Source organism: Centropristis striata, chromosome 23 (assembly GCF_030273125.1).
Source record: "Centropristis striata isolate RG_2023a ecotype Rhode Island chromosome 23, C.striata_1.0, whole genome shotgun sequence".
NCBI classification, from domain to species: domain Eukaryota; kingdom Metazoa; phylum Chordata; class Actinopteri; order Perciformes; family Serranidae; genus Centropristis; species Centropristis striata.
In genome coordinates, this window is record NC_081539.1 from 512,614 (window position 1) to 524,344 (window position 11,731).

Sequence of the window (11,731 nt, forward strand, 5' to 3'; positions counted from 1 at the left end):
CCTCTGCCCTACCTCCACTCAGCACATTCTCCTCTCTGAAGGCTAATGATGCCACTGACTCACTCTGCTCTACTCTGAACTCATGTCTGAATAGGCTATGTCCTTTATCTACAAGGCCTGCTCGACCCAACCAATCCCACCCATGGTTGACTGATACCCTTCGATCACAGCGTACCAAGCTCAGAGCTGCTGAAAGGAAATGGCTCAAAACCAAACTTCCAGACGATCTCATAAACTATCAGACACTATTGTCCTCATTCTCAGGCAGCATCACCGATGCAAAGACTGCTTTTTACAACGACAAAGTCAACAGTGTCACTGACACCAGGAAACTCTTTTCCACCTTCAAATCACTACTCAACCCTCCGCCTCCTCCTCCTCCTCCTACCTGCCTCACCGCAGACACATTTGCATCCTTCTTTACAAGCAAAGTTGCAGGAATTAGCAGCCAATTCTCTGACCCCCACCCGACTCCTAATACTGTGACATGTAGAAGTCCTACTACATGTCTTTCTGTATCTCAGCTGGGCGGCACTGAATCAGTTGCTAGCACCTCATTTTCTGGCTTTACACCCCTCTCTGAGAGTGAGGTATCCAAACTGTTGACATGTAGCCATCCTACTACATGCTCGTTGGACCCTATACCAACAAACCTTCTTCAGTCCATCAGCCCAACCATCACGCCAGCTGTCACACATGTGATTAACGCCTCACTGTCCTCCACCACTCTTCCCACCGCATTCAAAGCAGCTCGGGTAACACCTCTTCTCAAGAAACCCTCTCTCAACCCTGCTGAAGTCGAGAACTATCGTCCTGTCTCACTTCTTCCATTCTTATCCAAAATTATTGAACGGGCGGTCGCTAAGCAACTTTCAGAATTCCTCCTACAGAACAATCTTCTTGATCCAAATCAATCTGGTTTCAAAAGCGGTCACTCAACTGAAACTGCTCTGTTGTCTGTGACAGAAGCCTTAAAAGAAGCAAGAACAGCAGCAAAGTCCTCAGTTCTCATTCTGCTTGACTTGTCAGCTGCATTTGACACAGTTACCCATCATCCTCCTCTCTACTCTCTCTAAAATGGGCATCTCTGGCTTGGCTCTGTCCTGGTTTGATTCCTACCTCAAAGGACGCTCATTCAGTGTATCCTGGCATGGACAGTTGTCTACTTTGTCTTGCCTCACCACAGGGGTTCCCCAGGGCTCAGTGCTGGGACCCCTGCTATTCGCTATCTACACCACCTCTCTGGGTGAGGTTATCCGCTCACATGGCTTTTCCTATCACTGCTATGAAGATGACACTCAGCTCTATCTGTCATTTCCTCCTGATGACCCATCGGTCTCTGCTCGGGTCTCTGATTCCTCTCTGACATAGCCACTTGGATGAAGGCACATCCCCTCCAGCTGAACCTTTCAAAAACTGAACTGCTGGTCCTCCCTGCTAAACCCACAATACACCACAACATCAACATCAAGATTGACTCCCTGTGTCTTTCACCCACCAGGTGGTGCGAAACTTAGGGCTGATGATTGATGACCAACTCACCTTTTCCAGTCATGTCGCCTCAGTTACCCGGTCATGCCGCTTTGCACTTTACAACATCAGAAAAATCAGACCTTACCTAACTCAACATGCCACTCATCTCCTGACACAGGCTGTTGTCATCTCAAAACTTGACTACTGTAAACCTCCTGACAGGCTGCCAGCCTGCACAGTAAAACCGCTTCAGATGATCCAGAACGCGGCGGCGCGCCTGGTCTACAACCAGCCAAAAAGGTCACATGTCACTCCGCTGCTCATTGAGCTCCACTGGCTACCTGTTGCAGCATCAAATTCAAATGTCTAATGCTGGCCTGCAAAGTTGTCTCCGGTACTGCTCCTACCTACCTGAACGCCCTGATTCAGACATATGCTACCTCACGTAGCACCTCACCTGAGCTCTTCCAATGAACGGCGCCTGGCTCTGCCCCCCGTTGGTCCAAGGCAATCCAGACTCTTTGCACTTCTTGTTCCCCGCTGGTGGAACACACTACCAGTTCCTACAAGAGCAGGGGCGTCCCTCTCTACCTTTAAAAAACTCCTGAAGACCCAGCTCTTCAGAGAGCATCTTCTCTCCTAGACCACATGATAAGTCTACTCCTCAAAGAATTGTCACTAGCACTTATTGATGCACTAATAGCTCTTATTGCAGTATACCTTGATTGTTTGCTTTTACTCTTCCTGGAAGTCGCTTTGGATAAAAGCGTCTGCTAAATGACTAAATGTAAATGTAAATGTTGACAAACTACAACATTCTCTTCTCATTCTGATATTAGTTCTCAATTCAGACAAAACCAAATACATGATATTCTCAAGAGGTAGAAATATTGTAGAAGATGGTCTACATATCACCCCTTTAACAGGTCACAGCATTGAAAGGGTTTCACAATACAAATATCTGGGTGTCTGGTTAGATCAGAAGCTCACATTCAGATTTAATGTTGACATAAATTAAAACAAAGAATCAGATACTTCTAGAGAAACAAATCAAACTTCCCTCTGTTCTGTAGGAAACGGATCATTCAGGTCTTTTATCACTTCTGGATTATTCTGATGTTATCTATAGACATGCTTCTGCCTCCACTCTCACCTCACTGGACTCTGTTTATCACTCATCACCCATCATTGACTCCTATACAACGAGGTGGGAAGGGACCTTCATCTATGAGACTGGAACTGTTTTAGTGTTTTCAACTGTTTTGTCTGTTGTTGTTTGTTCTTCATTGTGTTTTCTCTCTGTACTCTCCACATCATTGTAAATGATTCCTCGAGAAATAAATAAATTTAAAATAAATTTAAAAATGAAATTTATAACCTTCATGTGTGATTACATGAGACACGTTGCAGAACCGACTCATGTAATAATAACTCACTGATAACTGTAAAATATTCAGTCCTTCATTTGTTTTAGAAGGTTTGCATGTTTCCTCCATCATCCAAGGGAAGATGAAGTGAAGAAAAATGGATCAATTATGAGAAATAAACATAATAACTGTGTTCATTTACTTGACAGCTGGAAACAGAACCAGCTGAAACAGCTCAGGAACATCAAGAACAATGTAATGAACACGTGGAACACTATTTAATAATAATACAGGACGTTATTGATCATATATCACAAGTTATATTTAAATTATTAATCTATACTGATCTATAATGATAATCACATCTAGACTTACACAAACTTTCTGCAGTTCCTCACAGCTGGAATCAGTCTCCGTCGTCCCTCCAGTGATGTGTTGTACTTGTCCAGGTTCAACTCATCCAGAACCTCCTCTGACATCTGCAGCATGTAGGCCAGAGCTGAGCAGTGGATCAAAGAGAGTTTCTTCTCTGATCTGTTCTCTGACTTCAGGAACTCTTGGATCTCCTGATGGACTGAGAGGTCGTTCATCTCCGTCAGACAGTGGAAGATGTTGATGCTTCTGTCAGGAGAGATCCAATCAGTGTTCATCTCCTTCAGGTGGTTGATGGCTCTCTGGATGACTTCTGGACTGTTGTCTGTCTGACCCAGCAGGCCTCCTAACAGTCTCTGGTTGGACTCCAGAGAGAGGCCATGAAGGAAGCGGACAAACAGGTCCAGGTGGCCATTTTCACTTTCAAGGGATTTCTCCATGGCTGCACTGAGGAAGACATCCAGAGATGGGTAATCATCATCATCATCATCTTCTTCATCATCATCATCATCATCTTCTTCTTCTTCATCATCTTCATCTTCTTCTGCTCTTTTCCTCTGGAAATCCCTTTTATATGCTTTTTCTTCTTTTTTCCTTTTCCTCAGGAAGTCATCACTCTTTTTTTTCTCACAGTCATCCAGAGATAACCCCCAGTATTTCCAGTCTGTCCCCAGAAAAGCCTCCAGTACCTCTGTGTTCCTGGTGGTGTAACAGTGGAACATGTAGACTGCAGCCAGAAACTCCTGAACGCTCAGATGAACGAAGCAGTAGACTGTTTTCTGGAAGATCACACTCTCTCTTCTGAAGATCTCTGTACAAACTCCTGAGTACACCGAGGCCTCTGTGACATGGAGACCACAGCGCTCCAGGTCTTCTTGGTAGAACATGATGTTTCCTTCCTGCAGCTGTTCAAACGCCAGCCTCCCCAGCTTCAGAAGAACTTCTCTGTCAGCCTCCATCAGCTCCTGTGGACTCGTCTCATGTCCCTCATCATACTTCTGTTTCTTCTTCTTGGTCTGAACCAGCAAGAAGTGTGAGTACAGGTCAGTCAGGGTCTTGGGCAGCTCTCCTCTCTGCTCTGTAGTCAACATGTGGTCCAGAACTGTAGCAGTGATCCAGCAGAAGACTGGGATCAGACACATGATGTGGAGGCTCCTGGATGTCTGGATGTGTGAGATGATTGTGCTGGAGCGCTCTTCATCACTGACCCTCCTCCTGAAGTACTCCTCCTTCTGGGCGTCAGTGAAGCCTCGTACTTCTGTCACCCTGTCGACACACGCAGGAGGGATCTGATTGGCCGCCGCGGGTCGGGAAGTTATCCAGACGAGAGCCGAGGGAAGCAGATTCCCCTCGATGAGGTTTGTCAGCAGCACGTTGACCGATGACTTCTGTGTGACATCAGACACAACCTCCATGTTGGTGAAATCCAGAGAAAGTCTGCTTTCATCCAGGCCGTCAAAGATGAACAGAAGTTTAGAGACGGCGAGCTTCTCTGCTGGGACCTTCTGTAATGTTGGATGGAAAACATGGAGCAGCTCCAGAAGACTGTACTGCTCATCTCTGATCAAGTTCAGCTCCCTGAACGAAAGCAGAACCACCACATTGACATCTTGGTTCTCCAAACCCTCTGCCCAGTCCAGACTGAACTTCTGCACCGAGAAGGTTTTTCCAACGCCAGCGACGCCGTTCGTCAGAACCACTCTGATGGGTCCCTGTTGGTCAGGTAAGGCTTTAAAGATGTCCTGGCACCTGATTGGAGCGTCGTGGACGGTCTTCTTCTTGGAAGCTGTCTCCAGCTGCCTCACCTCATGTTGGGTATTAACCTCTTCACTCTGTCCCTCTGTGATGTAGAGCTCAGTGTAGATCGTGTTGAGGAGGGTTCCACTTCCTGTTGCATCACTTCCTTCAGTCACACGTTCACATCTCCTCCTCAGACTGATCTTATATTCATCTAAAACCTCCTGCAGACCAACGTCCCCTGTAAGACAATAAAGAAGCTCTAATTATAAATTGTGTCTTCAGTCCCAAACAAAGATTTTAGAATAAAAAGAGAAGGAGATTTTTAAAATGTAACAAATGCTGCAACACAAGAAGAATCCTGTTTTCAGACATGAAGACATCAGCAGACAGAGGGACAGTCTTACTGGTTCTGGGTCTTTGTCCACACTGGGGACAGGAGGAGTCTCCTGGTGAAGCAGACTGGTCCCAGTATGAGCTGATGCACCGTCTGCAGAACCAGTGTCCACAGCTGGTAGAGACGGGATCCTTCAGGACGTCCTGACAGGAAGCACAGCAGGACGGCTGCTCCTCCTCACAAACAAGCCTCCTCTTCTTCTCCTCCTCCTCTCTGTGGACACAAAGACATTTACTTTGAAAGAAAAACCTTCGTGTTAAAAACACATGTATAACATCAACAACAAGTTATAATGACAATAACAAAAATAACAATATAAAACAAATATGAACATGATATAAAAGTGTGTTTGTGTGTGAATTAGCATGTTAAAACAGCAGTTAAATGGGCTTTGAGACATCTTTTAAACATTTTATAGAGATGGAGTTCTTTGGTTTTCCATCATTTAGTCCCTAGATTTATCAATAAATTGACGTCTGCATGTCAGAAATCTGGAGGATGAAGATCTAAAGATTGACGCGTTGAATAAGATGGAACCTGAGAATTACATTTAAAATAAGTCTTAAAGGGCTCTGTAAAGTTTTCATGATGTGAATATAAATAAAAGCAGATATTAGAGAGATATTGATGAACAGTATCTGAAGGTCCAGATGAGTTCTGGGACTCAGATCTGGTTCATCCTAACAAAACGTCTCTGAAGAACCAAAACGAGATGAGAGATATGGATAAATCCAACTATAATAAAGTGTACGAAGGCAGTTTGTAGTAACCAGAGTACTAATCCTCCTCATTATACCGATAGATTTATGTATTTTTTTGCTGACTCAGTGTATTTGTGCTTTCCAACTCAAACTTTCCTGGGAATCTTTGTTGATGAGACTTTTAGCATCTCAACAGACTGAATTATACATTTACAAGAATCTCTGAAGTGATTTTCTGCCACAAAATATTATATAGTTAGATTTTTTTATTTTCAGAGATCATTAATTTATTAGAACCATGTAGCATATGTAGTTAAACCGACGTTGACATTTTGAACATCTTTCCACATCTGTAGTTACAGCAGGATGAAGACAGACTAACTGCTGCACTGTCAACAAACAGTTATTGCTCTCTGGCTGTCACAGGGTAATACTTTTCTTTTGTTTATTGATGTTTTTAAAAAAATGTTCATGCTTTTCAGCACAAGACAATGATTTAGAGTTAAAGCCAGAGGTTTTTATTTCATATTTCTACCTGCTACAGAGGCTGAGAAATGTGATGTTTTTTCCTTTTCTATGATGTTGATTATAGAATTATTTTTAAATCTTCATGAATTTAGGAGAAAGGCAATTCTCTACATTAAAGTGAAGCGTTTAAGCTTTTAAATGTTTTTCATTTCATGTCTCTATCTGCATCAGAGGCTGATGAATAAATAATTAGGAAACGTTGACATTCTGTGCAGTTCTTCAGGTTTTGGGAGGTTGTTTTGAATCAGTGCTGAGTTTTTAGAGGGACTTTTTCTAGGAGGACTCAGGTCTTAATGGGTTAAAGACACACAGCTGAATCTAGCAGTTAAACTGGTTGGTGACATGTGCTGCTGGAGGAGTGCAGAGGAAGCAGCTTCTGCTCTTCATTCATTGTGAAAGAAGGAGTTTGAGTAGAATAAGTGGATTTAAAGTGGATAAAAGCTGGTGAAGCTGGAGCCTCCTCATATCCAGTAGAAAGAGTCTCTTACTTTGTGTCTGAGGGTCCAGGTCCATCACTGAAGTCTGGAGGAGGATCTTTGGAGCGCTCAGTCTTCACAGACTCAGAGCCGAATACTCCAGACTCGGGTCCAGGTCCATCACTGAAGTCTGGAGGAGGATCTTTGGAGCGCTCAGCCTTCACAGACTCAGAGCCGAATACTCCAGACTCTGCTCCGTCCTTCTCCTCCTCCACATCACTCATCTTCTCAAGTCTGACAAGAGACACGATAAACATTATGTTGCTATGACGACATCAAGGACGCAGTGAGCCTGACCTGAAGTACAATTTAATAAGAAAGATACTCCACGGCCTCTCACATTTAACAAGAATAACTTCAACATGTGTTCCATGGTTGTATTTCTGGTGAATATTCTCATCAACACATCACAATCTTTCTCTGTGACCTGTTGTTGTCCTCCATCCATTCTACTCTCTCATTTATAATCACAGTTTGTTTGGCACCTTTTTATGAACCTGCAGGAACAAGAAGAGGGAGTAAAATCTGTTGAAACAAAACCAAAAGTGAACTTTGAAGTGAAAGGATGAGGGGCATGAAGAGGAAAGAGGAGTCAGGACAGTAAGGTGAGCCTGGTTTGACCTGTCTCCTGTCATGTAGAACCCAACGCTGAACAAAGAGCTGAAATATTTACAACATTTCATCTCTTTCAACATTAAATATCTTGTTGTGAACTCTACTAAAAAGTTCAAAGGATTCACAAATCATCGACTGATTTCTTCCCAACGTCCAGACTCGTGCCCTTTTCTTAACAATTATATTAATTATTATATTATCCAGTCAGATTAGTCAGAGCGGATCTGACTGGATCATTATTGGATGTGGAAACAACAACAACAATGCAGTTTGTAGCTGCTTTCTCAGTCCAACACTCTCTGCATTTTATGTTCCTTTAAATGTCAGAAAATGACTTTTTAATATACATTTTCTTAGCATAACATTATCATTATAAAAGTCTCAACAGAAGTATTTAGGACTCCTGCTATAATCAGCACCTGATATTAACTCCACAGGTCCTACTCGTATTATATCTGTTTCCTATTGCTTCAGTACGACTCCTGCAAGTCTTTGTTCTAACAAAAATAAATTAATATCAAAATTAAGATAAAGGACTTTTTATAAACTGCACGACTGCAAGTCACTGAACGGCACATGAATATCAATATCCAGATTTATGAGCAACGGTTTAAGTGATGTATTGTTAATAACTGAAATGATCAACATGAGATCATGTTGATCATGTGATCAGTTTTTTTACCTGAACCAACCTTTGTCAGCTTTATGCAGCTGCATCTCATCACATAACATAAATAAAGTCTGTAAACTGTGAAGTGTGCAGGCTGCAGCCACTCCTTCATAATGACACTGGTCTGACTGGTGTGACTGGTGTGACTGGTCAGACTGGTGTGTTGGTTGCTGTTGGAGTTCAGATGGTGTCAGGTTACTGAGAGTTTATCCACATAGAAGTCTTAACCCCAGCACCAGCCGTTCCACTAGCAGTGGAAACAGCCTCCTGCTCTGATTCAACAGTTCCAAGCTGAAGACTGATACGCCTCCAGACTGTCAACAGTTAAACATTGATTTATTTGCTCTGAAAGCTGGATGGAGTCAGAGGGACTTTAGGACCCAGCAGAGCTCAGGTGTGCTGGAGGGTATTTCCTGATAAGCCCTGTGAGAAACTCACAGACAGAAAGCCGATTCAGACGTGAACACGAGTGTTCAACACATCGACAAGCAGAACAGTGTGATGAGTGACAGCTGTGGTGTTCCACTGGGCGTGTCTGACTCCATCACCACACGTCACAGATCAGACTTCACTTCAGGACTGGTTCATGATATTTATCAGCTGAACACCACCACTCACTACAAACTCAGGCACAATGTGTTTCCAAAGTAACAAACATAATTTCAGACAAAACTCAAGTGTGCACAAGATATAATGTCATGTAGTCTGCAGGTCCTACACTTTAGCCACTGACCCGTTTCATGTCATTATATACAGCTCTATATGAGGGTTGCACGTCTCTCTGTGATAAACGGTTCGAGTCGCGTCTTGATACACAAGTTACACGTTACGATTCAAAAACAATATTCTTTTATTACAAACCGATTGGACAAGAGTCTATACAGTGTAAGAACGAGTCGATTTGATTCTACGGTTAATATTTGTTGTAGATATTTTATAGTGTGTCACTCACAAGTTTTATATTTTATTTACCTTCTGATTCGCCATGGAGTTAAAAATCTGTTTTATTGTGTCTGAACAACGAAAACACCACAAACATCTTTCTACATTTATAATAATGTAAAGAAAAATCGTTCTAGAAGCTTTTTTTCCTTTCATGATCTGTTACTTCCCCCATTCAGATTCATTATGGATATTATTAAATAAATAAAAACTGTAGAGAGTCTGTCAGCTAGAAACACTTTTACATCGTTTGTTATTTCCATCAGTCCCACGTGAGGCGGATCATTGCTGAGTGACATAATTTACATTTTACCTTCATCATCCAACCTAATGAAACATTGGCCGGTGTTCAGCGGACACAATCATGTTCTGGGATATTAAATAATTCATTTATCACCAGGATCGTCTATATACAGACGCAAATAATAATCCAAAAATAAATAATATAAATGTGCATTCACAACCAAATATCAATTAAATGTTTTTGTATTTAACAAAATAAAGATGTGCATTTACCCTTTTCTTAATAATAATAATAATAATAATAATAATAATAATAATAATAATATTATAATGAAATATTCTGAATATTATTGGATTATTATTACTGATGCATTCATGCCAGCAGCATTCTACTGTATAATTATTAAAATATGTATCTATATGCAGCTATGTGAATGAATTCCCAATGGTGGCGGGTGGCACCACTGTGCCCTGGTAGCCACTAACACCAGTATGAATGTGTGTGTGAAGGGGTGAATCAGTGCAGTCTGTAGTGTAAAGAGGTTTGGATAAAATCACTATATAAGTGCAGTCCATTTACCATTTTACCATTAACTTTAAATACATTCAATGTGTTTTTCATGTTAAATTTTGACCTGAAAGTAACTGAAGCTGTCGGCTAAATGTAGTGGAGTAAAAAGTAGAAAATCTACCTGCAACATGTAGTGGAGTACAAGTTACTTATGGAGATATGTATGTTTATTTATCCATAAGGCATGTAGACATGGAGCAAATATATATATATATAGATATCTAAATGTGAAAGGCAGATTTTGCATTTTCACCAATAGAATAAAGGTTTAAAACGTGGAAATGGTTTTCAGACACACACACAACATTAAGAGATAAAAACAGGAAGGATCAATCACTCTGATTGCCTTCACTGTCACACACACACACACACACAGAGTCATTTCCTGAACAAGTGGTTGTCGTGTTGAGACATGAAAAACAAGTGATGTTTCAAATATTACAGAAACTATGAATGATATTTGGAGTGAATTAATCAACGTGTTTTCTTTCTGGAATAGTTTCATAAGTTTGCTGTGAGTTCTGTCTGTCCTCCACTGTGAGCTCACTGAGGCAGCTTCCTGTTTGTTTAACTGCCAGTAAAGTTCAGTCAAAGTCTCACACACACAGTTTACAGTGTGACAGTCAAATAATAACAATATTAATAATAATAATGTTGATGAACACTCACCCGATCTCTTCTTTCTGCTCTCTGAACCGACGAATGAACACTTCCTCATTTAATCATTTCCTCATGATCCTCCCTCTGACCCAGATCTGACATGTACAAACAGGTACAAGCAGGGCGTCAACACACACACACACATACACACACACACACACACACACACACACACACACACACACACACATATTTATAATAGAGCAAATATGTAACGAGTCTAACAGATACTGAGCTTTCTATGAGAATGGGAGGAACAAGAGGAAAGAAAGCCTCTGCTGAAAAACAGATTTTAAGCCAAAAACATCAAATTGGTACAAAATCAAAAATACACACATGTATTTACCTTCTGCAGATTACAATAAGTCCTCAAACAGGTGGATTTATTCCAGAGGACTCAAAAATAAGATGATAGGTCCTTTAAAACACCTCAACTTCTCCAAACTGCTTGACCTTTTGGTCTTTTATGTACGATCCTGATTCCAAACAAGTTGAGATGTTGTTTCAAACATTTGCTGATTATTTTAGACATAAACTGAAAGAGAGAACTCTACAAAGACGACATATTTAACCTGTTAAAGCCCAGCTGCCTGCCAGTGGGTCAGAGTAGAACTACTTTGTGTTTGACCTAATAAGCTAATTCCTCCTATGTGAAAAGCTTCTTGGCAATAAAAAAGATTTTGTTGTGTTGTGTTTTAGCCTCATGCTAAACAAGCAGAGCTGCAGAAACCTTTCTTACCTTCTCCTCCCATTGGCCTCCTGTCTTGTGTTTGACAGAAAGCCTGAGGATGCAGCCACTGCCATCTTGTTCTGGTGACGTCTTTGGAGAGTCAGTGCAGTAGAGATCGAGCGGTGGAGTTCTGCCAACACACCCACCTGACCAACTAGTAGTAGTAGAGTAGTTAGCTGACAACCAGGGGAGCTAACACATAAACATGGTTATCTGGGAAGAGTAGCTAGATGACAGATAAAATAACAC

The 11,731-nt window shown here is 41.6% G+C and overlaps 1 protein-coding gene across 1 annotated transcript in view; it reads right to left on the reverse strand.

Annotated features, from left to right (window-relative positions):
- LOC131962007 (NLR family CARD domain-containing protein 3-like) overlaps positions 1–10,787 on the reverse strand; it is a 50,723-nt gene extending 39,936 nt beyond the window's left edge. Inside the window, exons 1-4 of the mRNA XM_059326951.1 lie at positions 10,762–10,787; positions 7,064–7,285; positions 5,357–5,559; positions 3,216–5,190 (exon numbers count right to left, since the gene is read on the reverse strand). Coding sequence (XP_059182934.1) covers positions 3,216–5,190; positions 5,357–5,559; positions 7,064–7,275 — 2,390 coding nt within the window. The 5' untranslated portion in view covers positions 7,276–7,285; positions 10,762–10,787. The remainder of the gene's footprint in view (positions 1–3,215; positions 5,191–5,356; positions 5,560–7,063; positions 7,286–10,761) is intronic.
- Positions 10,788–11,731: the final 944 nt, after the last annotated feature.